General features: G+C 32.0%; 3 protein-coding genes across 4 annotated transcripts; 2 read left to right on the top strand and 1 right to left on the bottom strand.

Moving 5' to 3' along the window:
- Window positions 1-454: 454 nt before the first annotated feature.
- On the top strand, window positions 455-4679 carry LOC111914638 (polyamine oxidase 2). Its single transcript, XM_023910335.3, has 11 exons — window positions 455-783; window positions 893-1054; window positions 1964-2079; window positions 2212-2300; window positions 2412-2525; window positions 2800-2887; window positions 2998-3083; window positions 3201-3303; window positions 3399-3496; window positions 3600-4029; window positions 4145-4679. Exons 2-11 carry the CDS (start codon window positions 1012-1014, stop codon window positions 4451-4453), a joined length of 1476 nt encoding a protein of 491 aa, XP_023766103.1. The 5' UTR covers window positions 455-783; window positions 893-1011; the 3' UTR covers window positions 4454-4679.
- A 5588-nt stretch (window positions 4680-10267) lies between these two features.
- Window positions 10268-13548, bottom strand: LOC111914637 (protein GAMETE EXPRESSED 1). Of its 2 annotated transcripts, none has more exons than XM_023910334.3 (7): window positions 13263-13548; window positions 11973-12475; window positions 11292-11879; window positions 11078-11168; window positions 10832-11018; window positions 10602-10746; window positions 10268-10517 (listed from the first exon to the last, which is right to left on the bottom strand). In XM_023910334.3, exons 2-7 carry the CDS (start codon window positions 12446-12448, stop codon window positions 10268-10270), a joined length of 1737 nt encoding a protein of 578 aa, XP_023766102.1. In that variant the 5' UTR covers window positions 12449-12475; window positions 13263-13548. The 2 variants fall into 2 exon arrangements, with proteins under 2 accessions (XP_023766102.1, XP_023766101.1); XM_023910333.3 differs by having other exon boundaries at window positions 11078-11204; window positions 13263-13544.
- An 8266-nt stretch (window positions 13549-21814) lies between these two features.
- LOC111914636 (uncharacterized) lies at window positions 21815-23329 on the top strand. The gene is made up of 4 exons (XM_023910332.2): window positions 21815-22006; window positions 22206-22405; window positions 22515-22927; window positions 23004-23329. The coding sequence occupies exons 1-4, from the start codon at window positions 21850-21852 to the stop codon at window positions 23044-23046; spliced, it is 813 nt and encodes a 270-aa protein (XP_023766100.1). The 5' UTR covers window positions 21815-21849; the 3' UTR covers window positions 23047-23329.
- Window positions 23330-23802: the final 473 nt, after the last annotated feature.

Here is a 23802-nt window from a genome sequence, read left to right as displayed (position 1 = left end):
AATAAATACACAAAATTCAACTTTAACCTTTAATTATAATAAGTTTAAAAATCTTTTGAGTTGTAACGGAAACTAATTAAATATCTTATGTTAAAATGTTTTTAAGTTGTAGTACTTAGTTAGTTATAAGATCAATAATTACAACATTAAAATAAATTAATGTTATGGTTAATTAATAAAAAGTTAGTTTGAAGTTTTAAATGAATATGATTCAAGATAAATGGTTTAATTTAAATCTTAATGATTTTGATGATCTTTTAAAAAAAATTATAATAAAGATAAAACTAAAATATAAAAAATAACTATTACTGCATATCTTTATATCTAAGTTAATATAAAAATTATTATTCCATAACTTTTTTTTTTTTATAAAGTATATTTATCTATATTTTCGCCTAGTGCATATAAGAGGAAAAGCACGTACTTTATGAAACCTAACAATTCTCACACAATTTATTGAAAGGAAGGGGAACAAAGCAACGTGTGTTGGTTGATCTCTTCATCATCTCACTAATAAATACAAATCCAAAATCACAAAATATCTCACCCGTGGATCTCTCTCTCTCTCTCTCTCTCTCTCTCTCTCTCTCTCTCTCTGAGTCTCTGTCGAATCAAACTCTGAAACGCATTTAGCAATCATCAATTCATTCCGGTGGAGTTACCATATTTGGTTACCTGGATTTTGATCTTTTACCCGAATCCTACCAGATCATATAGGCACCAGGGTTTCCGAGAGATTTATACAGAGATTTGAAACCAAGAGTTCGTAATACGCATGAGCTGGTTGGTAAATCTGGGTTGTAATTCTTCGAATTCAAATCACTTCATCACTTGTCTTCTCCTTTTCGTTCTTCATCACTCACCCCAATTGTTACCTACTTCCCTTTTTCAGTTCGACAAACCCTTGGATCCTAGAAGGCCTGTTAATAGTTTCTCCCTCTTACAGTTGTCGTTATTATTGTTTTGGTTACGAATTAATCCCTTTATTTGGTCCAACATCATCATCGCAACATGGGTTCAGGAGGAGACAAGAGTAATCCCCAATTGAAACAAGGTATCTCGTAAATTCTATTCTCTTTTTGTTCTTACTTTAGTATCTGTATTACCTGTGCAATAATTCATTATTCGATTACTTTTCAATTTTGGGGGATCTTCATATGTAACAGCATATTACACTTTTTGCTAGTTCTCTTTTAATTCTAAACTTGAATTTTAGGAGAAGATTAAAACTTAAAAGACACACCAAAGTTACAATTAGGTATTACTTGTGTAGAAGAATAAACTGTAGTGGTAATAGATAATTTACCACTACAAAAAGTCAAGAACAGATAACCGATCATATTATTTGTGGTTATGAAAGAGGGTTTTAAAGGAACTGCGTGTCATGGGTCGTTGCCTCTACCATAAATTGTTGTAAATGGGGAAGTATTATTTGGGGTATACCACATAAGATACAAATATTTTTCATATATTTGGGCTCTACATGTTGTGTTTTGACCTGTCTGTAACACTATTTTGGAATGGAGTGTATACTAATAGTAATATACTACCATCGCTACATGTGCATATCAATACTGCTGGTGGGGTCCCTTCTGAGAATCTGTATTATTGTTTATGCATTCTAGTCACATTCCAATGTGGTCCCTAAAAAAAGCACTCATGCATCTAAAGTAGCAAATCTTTACAGATTCTTTTTTGTAACTTCTTTGCGTACACACATGTATGTATGTATATATGTATGTTTGTGTATGTATATGTATGTTTTCTACTTTCAGTTGCTAAATTGTAAACCTTTTATGGAGAAAATTGTATGTCAGTCTCTAGCTGTAATGAATCGAGCCTTATTCTCTTGGTTAAGCTAAAAAACTGTAAATTTATTGTTGACTTTCAAGTACTCATAGTAACATATTAATTATTTATATGAGAGTTTCATATCTAATTATTGTTTCCCCTTAAAATGTAGCAATTTGCTATTCAAATGTTGAAGCAAGGCGTTCAACCTCACCATCTGTTATTGTGATTGGTGGTGGATTTGCTGGCATAGCTGCTGCTCGTGCTCTTCATGATGCTTCATTTCAGGTACTTCAAATAAACATTGTTTTTTCTTCAGATATTGTTAAATGATGATTCTTTTGGAGTGACACTATTTCTTGAAGATAAATAATACACAAACATACAAGACATAAGCATAAATTTCATTTTTTTTTTCAGGTTATAGTACTTGAATCTCGTAATAGAATTGGTGGTCGGGTTCGTACTGATTACTCATTTGGTTTTCCAGTGGACTTAGGTGCATCATGGTGAGAAGGAGCTTCATATCCATTGACTGTTTGACTTTACATGATAGATAAATATAATAATTACCATATTAAGATTCGTTCCCTAATTGTACATTAATGTTAACCTTTCAGGTTGCATGGGGTTTGCAAAGAGAATCCATTGGCACCAGTTATCAGTAGACTTGGATTACCTTTATACAGAACTAGTGGCGATGATTCAGTGTTATATGATCATGATTTGGAGAGGTAATGAATTTCAAATCTTCATATTTAATGTATATTGCTAGCTCTACTTCTAGTTTGGTTATATAATGGTGAGTGTATTGTTATTAATATTGCCTAATTATTGTGGTTTCTGTGTGTGTTATGTTCATATCTTGAAAATAAGTTATGACTATTAGTTTAGATTCTTGAACATAGAAACAAAAAAAAAAGATAATGATCAATTTGCATTTACTTTGTTACCGACTTAATTCAAGGAGCAAATTGGTTACTGATGTACTCCTTCAATTTTCTTCAGCTATGCACTGTTTGATATGGATGGGAATCAAGTTCCTCAAGAATTAGTCTCACAGGTTGGAAAAACATTTGAGAACATATTGGAAGAGGCAAGTTCTTCTATCACAACTGTTATCATTAATCAAATTTATTTCTAAATATTTAACCATTTTTTTTCTTTCATTATTGGTCTCTTGACATGCTGCTTTATGTATTGCAGACTAATAAAGTGAGGGAGGAGTTCCCTGAAGACATGTCTATAGAGCATGCAATATCAATCGTGTTTGAAAGAAACCCAAAACTAAGGTAAATCCATATCACACTTCAATAACATAATGTTAAAAATATTAAAATCAGTTTTCCATTTTTTAAGCCTGTTTGTTTGTCATAAAACACTATAATTAAAGCATCCATTTGTTACAGGTTGGAGGGGCTTTCTCATAAGGTCTTGCAGTGGTACTTATGTAGAATGGAAGGCTGGTTTGCTGCAGATGCTGAAACCATATCCCTTAAATGCTGGGATAAGGCATGTTTTTTTACCTTTTCCTTTTTCTTTATCCCCTTATATAAACATTTTAGACTGAAGAGGGCATTCACTGATAGTTACTTATTGATGAACAGGAAGAATTGCTGCCAGGTGGACATGGACTTATGGTCCGTGGTTACCTTCCAGTTATAAACACACTTGCCAAAGGGCTCGACATCCGATTAGATCACAGGTAGTTACCTGAGTTGTTATAAAAAAAAAAAATAGTAATGAAAAAAACTTACACCCACTTTTTTCTTTGTTTAATACTTATTGGTGTATATTCGTTCGCAAAGGGTAACGAAGATAAATAGACGTAAAAACGGCGTAAAAGTAAGCGTCGAAAACGGGAAAACATTATTTGCGGATGCAGTTGTTGTGGCAGTGCCACTTGGCGTGTTGAAGTCAAACACCATTAAATTCGAACCCAGATTACCGGAATGGAAAGAGGAAGCCATAGCCGACCTCGGAGTCGGAATCGAAAACAAGATAGTTTTGCATTTTGAGAGAGTGTTTTGGCCAAATGTTGAATTTCTAGGAGTAGTTTCAGAAACTTCTTACGGATGTAGCTACTTTCTTAATCTCCACAAAGCCACTGGTCATCCTGTCTTGGTTTATATGCCAGCTGGACGCCTCGCAAAAGACATCGAGAAATTATCAGATGATGCTGCCGCTAATTTTGCTTTTTTACATCTCAAAAAGATTCTTCCTGACGCCTCCCCCCCTGTAATACAAATATACCATTATTTGCTTCTTAAAAAAAATAAAAAAGTAACAAACACCACCACAAGCATAGCAACTCTCAATAATTCATGTGAATATTTTATTTGTTTTGATGCAGATTCAACATTTGGTGTCGCGTTGGGGTAGTGATGTAAATTCACTTGGGTCGTATAGCTATGATGCAGTAGGGAAACCCCATGATCTGTATGAAAGGCTAAGGATTCCTGTGGATAACTTATTTTTTGCTGGGGAAGCGACAAGTGTCGACTACCCGGGGTCAGTACATGGTGCCTACCACACTGGATTAATGGCGGCTGAGGACTGTAGGATGCGTGTTCTAGAACGTTATGGAGAGCTTGATCTTTTCCAGCCTGTCATGGGTGAGGATACCCCTGCTTCTATTCCTTTGTTGATATCACGTATTTAAGAAGGTGGGGCCGGGTTACTCACTCACAGTCACTGGGTTTTGGTTCCTTTTTTTTGTGAAAGGAACCTAATATTGAGATTGCTTTATGGATATAAATAATGAGGTGTGTGGACTATATAGCCAAACTTATTGAGGACACTGTGTTTATGAAATGGTCTGAACTTTGAGAACAATATGAAATTATGGATTGGTTTAACAAAATAGTAAGTAAATTGGTTGATGGTAATGTTTATTGTATGACATGTATTTACCCTTACATCGAAGTAACAAGTTATCTTGATAACAATTCAAGCGAATAGTTTTTGTTATGTATTTTCTATCATTTTTTATTTTCTAGTTTTCCAAAAAAAAAAAGACTATAAATTTTTTTAAGTTAGTTTAAATAGGATAAAGGGTGGGTAGTGTGTGGTTTAGGGATGAGTGGGAGTGGATTTATAGGCCGGGTAGCTAAGGTAGGGTATGTAGGGTGGGTAGGGTCTATAGGGGTTTGGTGGATGAGTGTAGGGTGGGTTATGGGTGCATAGATGGGGTAGGTAGGGTGTAGAATGGGTAAGTTCTCTAGGGGGTGGTATAGGGGTAAGTGGGATGGGTGCGTATATGGGTAGGTATAGGTTAAGTAGGTGTATGGGTAGGTAGATAGGATAGGTCAGGTAAGTTAGAGTTGATGTATAGGGGGTTTTATGTTTTCAATCAATTATAAATTGACAACTTATATAAACAATTCATCAAAAACAAATTGAAAAACACTCTAATTGTAGAGATAGTGATGATAGAAATGGTGATGGTTATCGTGTCGCAACTATGATGTTATTAATGATGATAGTTGTGGTAGTGATGTTAGAGATGATAGAGTTTATGATTAGTGGCTTGCAGTTGATAATTCATTAATTGTTAAATCTTTTTTTCTTCCTAGTGCCATAGATTCTCAGCAATTTGGTAACCCCTTTACTCTTTCTCCCTTATCTCCCCTACAACGCACAACTGGGGATATGTAAGTAGATGAACCCTTCCTCGTCTATTACAATCATACACACCCTCTCAGTCAAACTCTAGTGTATTCTCAACTGTCATTACCTTGAATATTCCAATTATCTATCTTAGAACAAAGACTAGGAACTGTGTTCTATCCAGATTTTATGAGAAACATGTCACCACGCCATGCAAATCTAAGATCACTCCTAAACCTCCATTAACTGCTACTTAAACACTATTTTTCACTCCCTTTGCCACTTCTCGGACACCCGAAACTAAAGCGTCACTGAGCTCAATAGGACTCAATGTAAACAAACATAAGTAATAGGTTAGTAATATAATAGATAAATATATTCAATTACCAAACATGATCATTACTATAGATAGACACATATATGGGTACACAAAAAACTAGGTCTTCTCGCAAGCAGGTTAATGTATTTAGAAAATACACGACAACACTATTTGAATGTAGGAATCCGACTTAGTGCAGGAGGGATACGACATTTATAGTAAATAAATGTCTTCCGCATACAAGAAGTTGCAATGTCAAAAACTACGAAGAGAATAGTTGATTTATAGCTAAAGTCACCAAAAAAAAGAATCATAGTATTTATCAAAGTAGGAATTTCGAGACAAAGAATGTCTAAAAAGGAGCCCGTACGAAAGAGTTATGAATTTTGGTAGTTATAACATATAGGCTAAAAACAAAAGTTAAGATTTAGCCAAAACACCTAAAAAGAAAGTTGTAGTATACGTCAAGGCCTACACAGGGATTTAAGAATCGTCGAAAACGGAACTCATACGCATGAATTTTGGAATTTAGAAGCCTGAATTCTAGTTATGCATTCACCACTGCGTGTCACGCACGATGCACATTCTGACACCCAGATTCGTCAGGATACTAGTGACGTGGCATGATGAGGAAAGAACATGTGGCAACTTTCTAATGGAGCCACAAACACACCCTGTGCAGTGTGACGCACTGCACGCGCCCCAAAAACTTGCTATAAATAGCAAACTTAAGCAGTCCAGTTCTCACAGTTCCATACAACTCTCTCTCTCTCTCTCTCTCTCTCTCTCTCTCTATATATATATATATATATATATATATATATATATATATATATATATATATATATATATATATATATATATATATATATATATATATCAATTTCTGTGCCTCTACCTCCCAAGCGAAACCCGAGTTCTGGCTTCCCGGTTCTACCCTACGTCAACGACTCACACTTCAAGGATGAGTTCACGACCCTACTTTTATAGTTTCCAAACCCTTTTATGGCGGCGACGGCGGCGGGGGGGGGGGGGGGGGGGGTACATGTCTAACTACTACTGATTTCATAATAATTACTAACTGTATAACATTAGTGATATAATCATGCCTAGTACTTTAGGGTAATATTATGTCTGGTAGATACCTGCCCAACTTTTATGGATAATATTATGCCTAGTTATTACGCTGACTATTCCACTTGTAAAACATGAAAACCTAGTCGTTACACTGCCCAAAATTTTAGGAACATTATACCTATCTGTTGTCCTAGCCAAACTATATGATTAACTAACACATGATGACAACACAATGGTTAGATGAGTCACTATTCATCCTTAGCTACATGAATTTTAGCTAGCCCTGACCTATAATCGTTAAATCTTAAGTGAGTAGGAAAGATATGTATAGATCTATACAAGGTTGACACCCCCACATGCGGTTACTAACTACAACCTGATGGTTAACTCGAAGTAGGCATGACTTTCTAAAATTTGGAATATAATAATCATAAGCTCGATTATAGGAACTCATTTTAACATTTTTCAAACACACTTATGAAGGGATGCATTGAGGAAGTAGTAATAATATAAACAAACTGATGTATGCGTGTCAAGAAATCCAATAGTATGTTAAATGTCTATGATCCAACATCCTAACGTCGTGCCACTTGACGTTTTCGCCGTCGTCCGAGGGTGTGACACTTCCCCTCCTACAACATCAAAGGGAGATTCTCCATCTTATAAGGAGTAAACTCATAAAGCCCTTGCTTCATCTTGTAATCCTCCCTTCAAGGAAGTGATGACAAAAAGGGAGATACAAGTTTAGGAATAAAGAAAATCATTTTAAAGAAAAGGCTCTAGCAGAGTCTGCTGGTTCATCTAAAAAGCTACCTTCTTCCTACATATCTAAAAATGAAGATGAAGATCGAGAATCTATAATGTGAAATTTATATATACTATCTAGTTTTAAATTTAAAATACTAACCTACTTAACTAACTAATTGCACTTAAGCAGTGTACATATTCAAATTTATATAATAGTTTAGGTAAGTTGGGTATCGAATACAGAGAACAAATTTAGCTAATAAAATAATTACTAAAAGTTAATCTAAAAACAATAATTAAATTGAGGGTTTTATCTGATTTTGCAAGTTCAGATTAACTTAAAACTAAGCAAACACTCAACTAAAAACAATTGTAATCAAGATTAAAAAGACACCCCCGTTTAACTTCGAATACCCATTTTTCCTATGGTTAGTTTCCAAAACATGGATTTACTCAGTCGGTTACCAATTTAAATGTAATTAGCAGTCGCGATCCAATCTCCTAATATTTTCACCAATTCATGAACTACTATGTAATGATCATACACAAGCAAACACATAATTGATTATTAATGATAATTGGGCTATGTAAGATATATCTAAGATAATTATCTATAATCATGACAAGTTACCAAACATAATTATGATCAAATTATGTTCTCTAACACAGTCAAATTTGTTACCTTTATTACTTAATCTAAGATTTGGTTAATATACTAGCTCTAGTAATTTAATAATCATAAACTACCATGTAATCAAGTTCATGCAATTCAAATGGTCATTAAACTACACTTAACTTGAATCAAAGCAACAAAGATGTAAACTTTAACATGCTAGGTAATGATAATCAAACACATGCATTAACCAACTTCATAAAATCCATAGAAATCAAGAAAATCACACACAATATTAAGGTTCATCTACACTAAACTCACACACAGTATTAGGATTCCCTTTGGAGAAAACCAAGCTCAAACAACTGACCAAGCAGAATATCCAAATTCCCATTTTCAATTTAAGCAAGGGATTGTTGGTGATAAATCGTCGGCGATGCCAAACAGTTGGAGAGAGAGAGAGAGAGAGAGAGAGAGAGAGACCTTTTGCATATTATTTCATTTTTTATCTTTTAAAAAAAATAAGTGAAAACATCATAAATGGTCCCTGTGGTAGTGAAATGACGAAAATGCATTTCAGTTAACGGACAAAACTTAACGGAGTTAACAATAAGGACAAATTGTCAAAAGTTTTGAAAGCATAGATACCATCTACGATGTTTTTATACCACGGGAACTAAACTGGGGAAACCACACGGACCATTTATGATGTTTTTTTATAAATAAAATTTCAAAATCTTTAAACCTAATTGTACACTATAAAAGAATATTTGGAAATTGCATAATACCATGCGTTATATTTAGTGTTTGAGTGTACGAATGAAAACTCCTTTTCATACGGCTAAAATTTTAAACTTTTGAAAAGAAGCAAATCAATCTCAAATATTATGATAAAATATAAACTAAATAAATATTATCTTAAACTACACAAATGTAATTTAAATATAGATTGCATTTTAAGATAATCCTTATCTTGGTTGTACACATGCGTCCATTAAAAGGACGTTTATATAATTACTTAAATAAAAATTACACCTTTAACCAATAAAAAAAATTCTTGACGCCAAGAGGACATAAACAGATATGTATATTTCAAAACGTTTTGGAGATTTGAAACCAACCATTAACGCCTTGTTTCCGAGTTCTACTTAAGGAGGAAAATTGGAGGATACGGAGGGAAAGTGACGGGTATCGAAGGAAAATCGTGTTCCCGAGTTTCATTAATGGAAGGAAAATGAAGGGCGGGGAAGGATTTTAGAGTCATATTTTCCTTCCAAATTTTCCTCCCAAATTGGGCGGATTTAGGAAGAAAGTGAGGGGAAGGAAAATTTCAAGTTTTATTTTCTTTTTCCTCCTAACTTGGGAACACGAAAACATAAATTTTTTCTCTCATTTATTTTCATTTCCTTCGAACTCGGGAACACGGTATAATGAATATTTTCCTTCCCCTCCCTTTCTTTTGGACAAAATTTTCCTTCCCTTTCTTTTGATGAATTTTCAAAAAAACTGGGGAACAAGGCGTAAAAGGATTTCTAGTAACATATATATTCGAGTAGACTCCGATACCAATTGTAAGTTATGTATACATACCTTCTTCTGTTGAGATCCGACGAGTATAGTTGGTTTTCCAGTCGATCTCAAGGTTCTCTCTATAATCCCGTAGCAACAAGAAAACAAATTTTATGAATGTATTTCGTGTATTCTTAATCAGTTTCTGATCATATGTTTATATAGATGGAGAAATAACCAAATGTGAAAGATAATAGGGATTTATGAGATCTTGAGTCAAATCGGAAACTCCACCTACAAAATAAACATAGTAAGTGTATATCTTCATTTATGAATAAAATCAGTCCATCAACAATTTTATATAGTTTCCATAATAATATAAAATTAATGATAACATTGTTATATGCTCTGTTGAAAAATACGACATGTTGCACATATAAGTAACTAACCCAATAAAAGATAATTAGATATTATCATTGTTATGGATCAGGTTTATGGTTTCTATAGAACACGCATATGAAACTGTATCATCTCAAAGAACAGTTTAATAATAATAACCCGATGAGAATACATGTTGCCTCAATATTTATGGATCTTAAAGCTTATAGATGACGATGGCGAAGATTATATTGTCTAGAAACTGCAGTGGTGATTGAAGCCTCTCCAAGACCTTCCGGAAGCATATAGTCAAGGTCTTCCAATTCATCTTCGGGCAAATCAGTGTCAACCCATGAAGACCATTCCACATCATCATCATCATCATCATCAGCTACCATCTGTTTATTTCCTTGCATGCCATTAACCTTCTCAATTAGTGATTGTAGCAGACGATGGTTCAATGTCTCGTAATCTCTGCTTGAATTCAATTTCACAAACAGTAAGTGATATTTCCCAAAAAAAAAAAAGAACTTCTAATGGAAGAGTCTTCATGTTTACCTGTATGTGTATATGGCATACAGAAGTTGACATGATGTGAGAAGCACAAATATTGACCTAACAATGCTTATAATCCATCTCTGTTGTTCAATGTCATTTCCATAACGAAGCACCACAATCTCAATCACAAATGTCACACATAATCCTACACAAACAAAAATAATTGGAGATTATTGTAAGATATGGAAACATCCTAAAAGTGAACTGATGAAAATTATTAGCTAATTTACCTATATAAAGCCTGGACCTCACATTGTAGGTTTGCTTTGTACTTGTGAACATATAGAGCGTGAAGATTAATATAGAATACACAAGGAAAGCTTTAAAGATTCGTGATTCAACCAAAATTGCATTGTGCAGAGTGAAAAGCTTGTCGATTGCAACAAACATACTCGCTTGCTTTGACTCAAAAATTTCCTATCAAACACAGATTATTTAGAATGATTTAAAAATAAATAAATAAATAACACACAAACCTGGGAAGCCAATATGGTTTTTGAATTCTCAACTAGATGATCATGAACTTGTTTAAGTTGTTGTTGTCTTTGTATGAGTTCCTGTTGTTGACTATGACCAAGTTCAATCAACTGTTGCAATGTGCCCCTTTAACAAAATTGTAAAACTCAATAAGTATATATAATATATGCAAATAAATATATTATGTATCTTTTTTTTTTTTTTCTAATTTACCTGCTCTCTTCTAGGGCTTGGGACTGAAAACTTGTGACAATCTGAAGAGCCTCAAGTGCAGCAGTTTGGCTATCAAGAAGTTGTTTTTGTTTATCCAATGAAGTTTCTGTTATGTTCTCAATATCATCAGCTTTGCTTTGTAATGTATCCATTTTCATAAACATTACATCTCCAACTTTACTAATCTCTTTTTCTATTTCAACAGTTTCGTCTCTTAAATTCTTCAATTCTCCCCCAATCTTATTGGCAGATTCATTCAACATCATCATCCCTTCATCCAGTCTTTCATTCATTATACTTTGTCCATTACGCAGCTCCATTTGAGAATCTGCTAATTTGAGGGATTGCTCATAAATCGATTGGGAATGCTCTAACACAACAATGACATGTTGTTCAACGTTTTTTGATGTTTTAGCCACTTGTTGAGTTTGAACATCAATAGAAGCCAATGATTCATGAATATGTTGTGAACTATGCAACATACGTTCTGATTGCTCTTCTATGTTCTCTAATTTGTCCTCTGCATATTCAGCAGACCTTTTGAGTTCATTCACTAGTCTTTCCGTTTGTCTCTTGAATGCATCCGTTCTACAATACAAATTCAATTCTAATAATTGCTAATGTCTCCATATAACTTTTTTTTTTTATAATAATCTAAAGATCGCATATGAGAGACTCAACTGTAACTGATGACAGATGGAATTGGTCTCAAGATAGAACTCAAGATAAATCCTATGAGCATCTTCGTCTAATTTTTGAAGACAATTTTTCATGGGAGATTTTACATCACAATAAGGAAAATGAGACCTTCCAGTGTCCTTCTGAAAGCAATCAGTAAGATGCCAAGCAAGTCTAGATCGTTGTTCTTCACCTGCTAGAATCTCAGAGCATCCTGAAAATAGATTTTGATATGCATTTTGCCAACAAGAATTCGATGCAATAACCTTTCTCTTTGCTTTTTCAATCAAACTCATTCCTTTCTTGCTGTTGAAGGATTCCATTGAGAATTCAGCGACAACATCATGTGAAACAACGGGAATCGTTGAAGGCTTATCAATTTTTTCAGTAGTGAAAAACCAACTGAATGACTTGATGTTGTGCGATAGAAACAAAAGAACCCATAGGATCCCAATATTATAACGCTTATGTTGATTCATCGGATCCAGTAAACAAAGATCATAAGCCTGTATGAAAATTGTAGAGATATATATATATAATCAAAAGATATGATTTAGTGGAGAGAGAGACTGTATAAGATGAATAGTGCAAAACTTGTGAAGCAAGAATTACGAATAGTTAACAATTCAGCAGCAAAGGGCCTACCGGATAAAAAAAAATGCAAGCGGAAAAAGACTGCCCATGAATATATATAATATTTATATTAAAATCTCTGTTGCTTTTGCGTGAAGGAAACGGATATAAAATTTATTCTAGATAAAATTGCAAAAATGGTACCTGTTCTTGTCAAAAATTTAACTTAGAAATTTGTTAACTTAAATGGAAGGCTAATAATTTCATTATGCGAAAAGTGGTATGGCATAATGAACTTAATGACACAGATGGACCTTATTTCAATTATTTTTAGAAGTAAATATCCTGATATGATAACATTACAAACATAAACAATTGATATGATAAATAAAGATCCATACTTTCCAAACAAACCACATACTACTATAAATTTGATTTAGTTTTAAGTTTTAAGTAATTAAATCTATTCAATCTGATACTTTCTCATCGTTTCAAGAAGAAAGCTCGATGCAGATTACTGTTTATGTTCTGCTGTACATAAGTATAGATCAAATAGAGAAATGAACAGTTTTGCAACGTTCTTATCGATAAGACTTCTACTTTTTTGTGAGTATGTTGATAACTCTATTAAACTTCATATAGAGCACGAAAAATAGGAGCTTTTTACCATTGAGGCATTTTATCAAACAATTGATGCTCAGTAGAAATTTGGGTACTTACAGTCTACTGAGTTTTCCTCGAAATGAAAAGAGAAGAAGAACCCACCGATTACTAAATGTGCCAAAAGGGTAAAACATGGTTTTAAAGGGATGAAACGGTTGGGGTGCCAATGGGTCGTCAGGATTTTGTTTCCCACTTTCACTTAAACGCTTCCTTTCTTAATCAACTCCGCGCTTCCGTGTTGGTCGCCTGCTACCGTAATACTCCGTGGCAAAAATTGTATTTTGGCGGTGTGGGCGACCCCATCACTGACAAAGAAGATTGTGTAGATGTCTTCATTTTTCTTTTTCTTTTTTTTTTTTTTTTTTTTTTTTTTTTTTTTCACGTAGGTTTGTATAGTCGGGTTGTGCATTAGCCATTGGAGATGGATTATATCATGGGAGAGTTGTATCAAATTTAAATAAGAAAGAGAATGTATGCAATCCCTTCAACTCTTAAAAGATTCCTAATTATCCTTACAATTCTATTAAACGTTTCATGGTCATTCAACGCTACATATTCTCTTCTCTATATTATATTCATATATGAAATTAAATGCTTATTTCTTAGGTTTTTTTTTTTTTTTTTAAATTAGTTTATGTTGTATTTAGAAGGTAGTGAATTAAAAGGTTGTTTTTTTAGTTTAATAAATACACCTAATTGTTTGAGAAATTAAACATTTTTCCTATCTATTTTTCTAGCTTTTTAGATGATTATAAATGTAATACAAATTTATTAATTTTATTAAATATGACAAGTATAATAATCTCAAGTGTAGTAATATAGTAGAAGAAAAAAAGTATGAGAATATTTGATTTCTCCTAATTGTTCATCAATTCCGAAAATTTGAACAAGAATGACAAAAAACAATATATATATATATATATATATATATATATATATATATATATATATATATATATTAATCTTAGAAATTTTTGAGTTCTTTGTAACGGTTTGTTCATCTTATAGTCTTAATCAAGTTTGTCACAAGATCACATTTGGGATTATATTAGGGTCGAATTTGACATAAAATTGTATTTGGGATTATGGGATTAAGATTAGAATTGTAAGGTCGAGATCCCATCTATCTTACTATTCAATCAAAATATGAATTTAGACATTACCCAATAGGTTTGTACATATTTCCCCCCTCTTTTTTATTGTTTTATTTTTTGAACAGTAAACCATTAAAAGGGTAAAGTAAAAGACGTAAAATAAAATTTCCCTTTAGCCACTCAAGAAACTTGTCATGTCTTCATAAATCAAACAAAGAATCATGAATAACTCGAGAAAAGAATCAAGAAACAACTCAAAAAATTCGAGATTACATGTTTTGTATATGTCCTTGTTATTTTTTAATTTTTATTTTGATATAAACTTGATAATTCTTGATTTTTTTTTTGTACATAAACATGTTTGATCTTTTGTATATTATGTTCATGTTTAATTGCTTTAGTTCAACATGATTAGTTGTACATAATGTCATACAATATTATACAAGAAAAAGTCGTTAAAGATTTTGATACTAAGTACAAACATATACTTTCAAATAATAATTAGACAAAACTACAAGAATGGCAATCCATATGACCAAGAAGATGACAACTTATCCGAAGGAAATTGTGAATAGTCTACTTGTAAAAATAGGGAAATTTGTATTTCCAATTGATTTTGTGGTAATTGAAATGGAGGAAGATTATGACATTTCAATCATTCTTGGTTGGCCATTCGTTAGCAACGTACACGCAGACTTTAGTTGACATTCACGATTCAAATGTAACTTTAAGAGTGGGTTCAGAAGAAATCGCATTTGGGGTTGATCAAGTAACAAAATTTTCAAGGAAAAGTGATGACGAAGTATTTTATGTCAATACATTTGAAGAAGAAATAAATGACATCATAAAAGGGATGACAAATGATGACTTGAAAAAGGAAGAAGGGTTTGAAGAAGAAATGCACAAATACGATAAGTTAATAGAAGAAGAGTGTGAAATATTGGAGGCAGGGAAGGATACGATATGCGGTGTAAAACCAAGTTTAAGGTATATCTCTTTTAAAAATATTAATATTTTAAATTTTGAATTTATGGTGGCCATGACGTGGTCATTGAGTCCCACGACATGGCCGTGATCAGTGGATTCATGGAGGCCAAGTAAGTGTCAAGGCGTGGCAATCTATTCGCCATGGCGTGACCGTTATTTAACGACAAACTCTAATTGTGGGGTTTGTGCCCCTATTTAAGGGATGTGATGGCTAGGGTTGCCCACCCTCAGCCTCCAAAAGAAACCCTAGCCTCCATTGCTAACTCTTAAGTTTTTGTGGTGTTTGGTGGTGTTTTAAAGAAGAAGAATGTGCCCTTGATCTTTGTTTTAGTAAGCACCTCTCCCCATCCTCCTTGTGCATGGTTTCTGGAATTTTGTAAGTCCTCGAGATCCAATTTTTATGTTACTTGTCTCTAAATCTAGCCCTTTTGTCCCTTAATATTCATGGTGTGGGAGTTTGGAAGGTTGGATCCCATAAAGTTGGCAACTTTATGGATCTTTATGGTCATCTTGACAACTTTATGGATCTTTATGGTCATCTTAGTGACATACATTCCAAATATGAGGATCCTTGGAGTTTTGGTCTCATACACAAGCTTTGAGTTCCTAATTGGCATGTTTGTTTACCTAAAATAGAAGGAGCATGCATTGGACATGCATGTCTATAAAGCTACGATTTCTATGTTCCATTAAGTGTAGAAAACCATTTTGGAAACTTTGGAAGAATAAGTCTAGTGATTAGGTGTTTAATGGGGGCTTTCATGCCTTTAGTTGCCTTTAAGGATTTAAGGTTTGGGATCTTGATTTATTGAGATGTCTTAATGGATAAATTTGGAAACTTTACAAGACCGTGGGAAGGATAATATATGAGCTTTGGAGCTCTTGGAATTGTTGGAAAATAGATTAATATGTTAAGTTGTCCAGACCAGTCCCCACGGTGTGACCTTAGGTTGCCACGGCATAGTGACTGGGTAAGGACATGTGTATTTGTCATTATGTTGCCACGACGTGGCAAATGGATGGATACAAGTATACAACGTGGCGACTCGCTGATTTGGACTTTTGGGATGTTGACTTGACCGTTGACTATAGGGGTTGATTTTTTGACTTAGTATACTTTTGGTCAACTTATGGGATTGGACTTTAGGCTAGGAAATGAGTTTCCTTGTATTATAGGTGACTCATGATATCAGACTTTATCCCGGGACGGATCTATTGGATTATCTGCTAGATTTCGAGGTGAGTTTTCTCACTGTACTTGTGGGTCGAAGGCACAAATGTCAGCCCACCAGGTTGTGTTGTGTATCATAGTATATAGGATGTTGTTATGTTGTAGTGATATGTTAAATTGGTAGATCTCTATGATTACATATACTTGTTGGTTATTATTTATCTGATGCATATGTCGACATAGTGTGGTTGGGTTGAGGATTTACTGCTCCATGCTGTAAAGTCAACAAACCCAGGGCAACCCAGTCTGATGATTATGGGCCAGGGCAACCTAGTCTAATGACTGTGGACCCGAAGGTAATTTAGTCTGATGACTGTGGACCCAGTATGCATGCTTGTATATGTTTTGTTGTGTGAGATATTTTAGGGGAACTCACTAAGCTTTGGCTTACAGTTGTATTCGTAGTTTCAGGTATACCATATGATCAGGGCAAAGCGAATGCGTGATTGTACACATCATCCTTGGGATTTATGTTGAGAGATGTTATTGGATACTCTAATTTTATGACTATGTTTTGGAAGCAATGTTTTATATGAATTATGGATTATGAAAATAGTTTTTGAAAAATGAAAATTTTTATCATGATTTTTGGGATGTTACATGCTAAGATTCCATCAACGCACTGTGTAATGAACAAAAATCACGATCAAAATATGATTCCAGGTCCAGTTCGCGATGTGAACTACCTATTATTAGCGACGTGATTGCTGACAACTTCAATGTATTTTTCAAAATTCCAAATGAGTGTTAAAGCAAGAAACTGAAGTTGGACAACAATGCAAAATTCTAGAAGCAGAAGAGTGTCCAAAGGAAAAAGGTGTAAAGATCCATATATATCTCAAAGTGGTATCAAAGAAGAAGATATAGAGAAAAACTTAAATTTTCTTTTCTTACTATCATAACAAGGATATATGAAGTTATTCGAGCAATGATTAACCTCCAAGAGTTGATTAAGTATCGCAAGTTTTGAAGAATGGAAAAGAGAGAAAATAAGAAAACACAAGGAATGTTATGAATAATGGGAAAAAAAGGTAAAGGATGATACGAGAAAGAAAATAGATACATACACATTCATACACACATATGTATGTATGTGTGTGTATATATATATATATATATATATATATATATACATACACATACACATTCACATTAACATACACATACATACACACATACATATTCATTTATTCATGTGTTAAATGTAGTTTTTTATGCTTTTCGTGTGTTAAACGCATTTATTATTATTATTATTATTATTATTATTATTATTATTATTATTATTACTACTACTACTACTACTACTACTAGTATCATCATCATCATTGTTATTGTTGTTTATTGTTATTGTTGTTATTATCATCATCATCATCATTTTCCCTTATTTGTGTGTTACATGTAGTATTTTCTGCTTCATGTTTTATGTGTGTATATGTAACATAATAATATATGTGTATCAAGGAGGGGCGAAAGCATGAATTCATAGTAGGGGTGGCACGAGAAATTTAAGATGTGTATATATGTATATGTATGATAAATAAATATGTAAACAAAACAAACCGAAAAACACTACGTTTAATACTTGGAAAATGAAAAATGACGACCACGACAATGATGATGATGATGATAATTTTGAGAAAATAACCTATGCTTAAGAGATTATGGTGTGGAATATTAAGTTAGTCTCATGAATCTTTAGATAGCTCAACAATAATGAGATTGCAGAATTAAAAAAGAAACATAACAGCAAAATACAACAATAAATGTAAGCAAGTCATACATACTTATAAAACTAGCATTTTTTCTTGAATCTCATGCATTTGAAACCCCCATTCTTTTTTCTTTTCACCACATTCATTTGAAACTCCCATGACTTTTCAATTTCTTTATAATAATAATTATAATTTGGTAGTTAGGATAAATAAATATCAAATCTAAAGTGTATTCATATATAAACTAAATTTCAATATTAAAATAATATCTTTAATTCTACTTATAAAATTATGTTTTTTAACTTTTAACATATTATACTTAATTTATTAGTTTTAATATATTGTTGGATGTAAACCATTATCATTTTAAAGGTATAATTTTTGAACAATTTGTATAAAATACTTAAATTATTAATTAAAATATAACATTATAGGCTCAACTTAAATATAAATTTTATTTAACTTAAACAACCCAAAGATTATTTAATAAATAGTTAAAAGTGATAAATTGTAATGTCTTTCTAATAATGATTGTAAGTTGGTTAATAAGGTTAAATAAATATCAAACCTAAAGTGTAATCATAAATAAACTAAATTTCAATTTTAAACTAATATCTTTACTTCTATTTATAAAGTTATGTCTTTAAATTTTAACATATTATATTTAATTTATTAGATTTAAAATGTTGTTGCATGTAAACCATTATCAGTTTAAAGCTACAATTTTTAAACGGTTTGGACAAAATACTTAAATTGTTAATTTAAATATAACATTACAGTGTCAACTTAAATATAAATTTCAGTTCCACTAAAAAAACCAAATAATATTTTGTAAATAGTTAAAAATGATAAATTATAGTGATAAATGCAAAAAACTAAATTGTAATATCAGTTTAACTAAAATATTTCCTAAATATATTTATATAATCGTTAAAAATTTACAAATAAGTAGCTTAAAATAACTTATAACAACAATAGTTAAAAATAAATCTATATAAATGATTATATTGTTACCTTTAAAATCAAAAAAATAATATTCGATGTTTTAAAAAATTATAATGATAGAAATTAAAACATTAAGCAAATATATTTTAAAAAATTAGTTAAAAATAAAACCTATAAATAATATTAAACCATATATAATATTTAATTTTATTGATGTGTAACTCACGAGTATAATTTATTCAAACGATTGAGATTATGACGTTATAATAGATTTATATATTATCATATAATTCAAAATAGTCAATATATTATATCAAATTAATATACGAAATATTATATCAAATTTAACAACAATGTTAGTGTTATATTTTAAAATATATATATCTGTAAAGACTTCAACTATATAGGTGTTTTTGCGCATTACAATGTCAACTCAAATATAAATTTCAGTTCCATTTAAAAATTTATAGAATATTTTGTAAATAGTTAAAAGTGATAAATTGTAGTGATAAAAGCAAAAACTAAATTGTAATTTCAATTTAACTAAAATATTTCTTAAATATATTTTTATAATCGTTAAAAGTTTTCAAATAAGTAGCTTAAAATAACTTACAATAACAATAGTTAAAAACAACTCTATATAAATGAATATATTGCTAGCTTTAAAATAAAAAACAATGTTTGATGTTTTAAATAATTATAATGATAGAAATTAAAACATTAAGCAAATAAATTTAAAAAAAATTAATTAACAATAAAAACAACTATAAATAACATCAAATCATATATTATATTTAATTTTATTCATGTGTAACTCGCGGGTAGAAGTCATTCAAACGATTGAGATTATGAAGTTATAATAAATGTATATATTATCATATAATTCAAAATAATCAATATATTATATCAATTTAGTATATACAAATTATTATATCAAATTTAACAACAACATTATTGTTATATTCAAAAAATCATATATTTGTAAAGACTTCAACTATATAGGTGTTTCTGCGCAACGCACGGGCATTCGCCTAGTTTAAATATATTTGTTGAATCGTAACATGGTTTGCATGCAAACACAAGTTTGTAAATGATGAACAACAAAGTATAATAAGATAATATAGATAAGGAGACTTGAATTTCTATAGCATGAAAATTACAAGGAAGATAGGATCAAACACACATTCTATCTATCGACATGATCATCTATTTATAGAAGCAAAAAGTACATGTCTTGAACTGGTCAATACAAAAAGTGAGATAAGGACAGATGACCATGCTTGCTACATCTAAACTGACACATACAACCAAACATTCAATGTCAGCAAAAGTTGATCATTGTGCTATCTCCTCGGATACACAAAAAGACAAATCAACATCAAGTCTTCAGTAAGTCTCCTTCAACTCCGGTCATCGTAACTTCTTCGCCATATCAAAAGAGACAATTTTCCGTATCTTCATCACCAAAGCCTCCGCGACAACAAAAGATATTCTTAGCTGCCGAAGGTCACTTTTATGCATCAACAAATAATAATAAAATAATGATGATGATGATGATGATAATAATAATAATAATATAAAAAACTACATTTAATTCTATATAATCCTTTTATATGGAATGGTGTTTGGACGAGGCTTATTAGCTGAAGTGGTTGTTGCATCCCCCTACCCCTACAACATCAGTCTACGTTTGAACTCCGACCATAACATTTTTTTTTTTAATTTTTCGAGCTGGCGATATTTCATTGGTACCGTTGATTTTAATAAGATGCTCGATCTCTGAAAAGGTATTCGACACCTACAAAAAAAACTATGTTTAACACATAAATAAGCAGAAAAAACTACATTTAACACATAAGTAATTGAATGTGTATGTGTGTGTATGTATGTATATATGTATGTATGTGTGTGTGTGCTTGAGTTGTTGAATGAAGAAATAAATAATAATCGAAGCTAAATCTCAAATGCTACCATCAAAGAGGGTAAAACATAAAAGAAGAAAAAGAATACTATGATTGTTGGTCATTTACAGTTCACAAAAAAATACAAGAATGTGGCTATTTTGGATTAACCTTCGGATAAGGAGAGAGTCAACCAGTAAATAGGTAAGATAATAAAATCGAATTAAAATTTAGAAATTTTCATGGATTGGAAGGATCGGATTAGACCTAGTCATACGATCTACAAAACAATCATATTGCAATGCGACTAAGTTTTCATACATATATGATCAAGATCTCACTTTTGACGGTCTTGATTTTTATAATTTAGTCAATTCATTGCTATAATATTTCGTATTAAAGTTTTAAAAATATCAAATTATAATCTAATTTATCAAGACATTGCATGAAATTTAAGTATTTAATATTCTTTTTATCTCATATTTATTGTCTACTTTTGATTTTTAAAATCTTTATTCTTCAACTTTGACCTTAAATTATTTTTTTATATATAAACTTGATGTAAAATATATAAATAAATTGTGTTTTAAAATATCGTTTTATTGTTATAAGTTTCATCAATTAATTTATAATGCAAATAAAAATATTTAAGATTAAAATTGAAAAATAAAATCTTTAAAAATAAAAAAATGATAAATAAATATGAAAGGGAAGAATATTAACCAAAAGTCGAGATAAATTGAAAATTATATACGGAACGAGGGCACAAGGATAATGTTTCCGGGAGCGATGATGCTAACCGGCGCTGCAACCTTTCTTCACCGGTGTTCTCCGGCGAGGACAGTTTGCTTGGCTTCTCGAACCGACACCGATCAATTACGAGATCAACTCGATCAGCTTCACTTTGAGGCTTCAAACACCAGAGCTAAAGGTAAACCTTATTGAATCCCACATACAATCTTAGGTTTCACCATTGGATCCCACATACAATCTTCATTGTAAACAAAAGAGCTTCATATGGCTTTAACTGTAAATCATATCACTTTTAGCTTCAAAAACATATGCTCCTTTTAGGTAAACCCCTTGGCAACAAGCCTTCATTAAAGAAGTGATGAATATGGTTATCTCAGCTAATAAAGCAAGACAGAGGCTGTTGCGCTTGTCTGAAGCAGCAGAGAAACTTCAAAGACAGGCAGCCATTAGTGTTCAAACTGGAAAAGAAAACGATGCCAGAGATCTGCTATTCCAAAAGAAGAAGACAATGCAAGCTTTAGAGAAGACAAAAAGTCGAATCGAGTTGCTTGATGAACTCTCAACTAAGCTTATCGAGGTCTGTTCATCCATTAACCTTTTCTATCCCCAATTTCGAGATTTAGAAGCTACATTCCATGTACATCACTTTTGAGTATTCATTTGATGTTCCTTCAATCTGGTGTTAGGCAATATCTCTGCGAGAACAGCAGCTTGTTGGGACAGTAGGTCAAGACGTTGAAATTGAAACAGAAGATGATACATCTCCAGTTAGGGTTGTGTCTGCACCTTCTGAAAAGGATTTGCTGAATTCTAGTGATGATCAAGAACTGCAAGATAAAACCTATAACATGCCCACCAATCTTCAAGAATCTTTGGAAGTTCTTGATAGTGATAGTGACCTGATCAGTAGCTTGACCGAGTTGACTTCTTACAGAGACTTGTTGGATCGTATTGATCAGCATCTGAACAAAACTGAAGCTGAGCTCATGACAGTTGTGAAGTTCTCAAGCTTGATTCTTGAAAGTGAGAAAAGCCATGAAAATGTGAAGGTGAAACAACTGATGGGAATTCTTGATGCTGTTCGAGACCTTAGAAAAAGGTATAAATGTAATCTACAGTTTATTCAAGATGATGATTACTCCAGCTGAACATTCGACTTTTTTTTTTGCTTGCAGAATTGCTAACATTATTATGCAGAAAGAAGCAGAGATGAAATGAATATGTATAACAATGCTCAATTGTTCCAGTCAGATCCGAAAAAATGAGAAAGAAATTAAAAGTAAAGGGATTGAATTGAATCATGGCCATATAATTGTTTTGATTTTATTGCAGCAGGTTTACATATGAATTGTAAAGCCATTATCTCATAGATGAATTAAGCATTTTTAGGCATATTTTTCTTCCAAAAAATTTAGACATCATGTTTGAGTTTTCTGTGTGATTACTTGTGGAAATGAGAAATAAAAAATTGAGTTACAAGTTACAACACCAATTATGATAAGTTCTTGAGTTACAAAACTGATTTGGGTTTGGTTTGGTTTGATTTTGTTTTAGGTTTGACCATGGTTTTGATCATGATTTATTTTTAGGGTAAATTATAGTTGTCGTCCCAGTGATATGCTGAAAATGACAAGTTTCGTCCATTTTTATAATTTGTAACGTTATGAAGGAATTGACAAACCCTGATGGATATTTGAAGAAAAAGTTGTAGAGTTAACCACTAATAGATGTTCTTCTACTCCAAATCTTGTAACACCCTTGGAAAGGTGAGGATATTTTACTGAATTTTAAAATCACAACCAAATTTTCATAGAGTATGCCAATCATAAGTAACAACAATATAGACAACTTTCAAGGTGTTACTTTGTTACATCAGTTCAATACGAAAAGAAACCAACTTCAAGCATCAAACTATGTCCTCAACTCCTCATTCCCATTATCAGACCATCTCATTTGTCTCTCCTCTCCATTCTG

Source organism: Lactuca sativa, chromosome 4 (assembly GCF_002870075.4).
Source record: "Lactuca sativa cultivar Salinas chromosome 4, Lsat_Salinas_v11, whole genome shotgun sequence".
In the NCBI taxonomy this organism is placed as follows: Eukaryota; Viridiplantae; Streptophyta; class Magnoliopsida; order Asterales; family Asteraceae; genus Lactuca; species Lactuca sativa.
The sequence above is the reverse complement of the archived record's forward strand: the minus strand, read 5'-3'. Positions and strand labels throughout refer to the sequence as shown.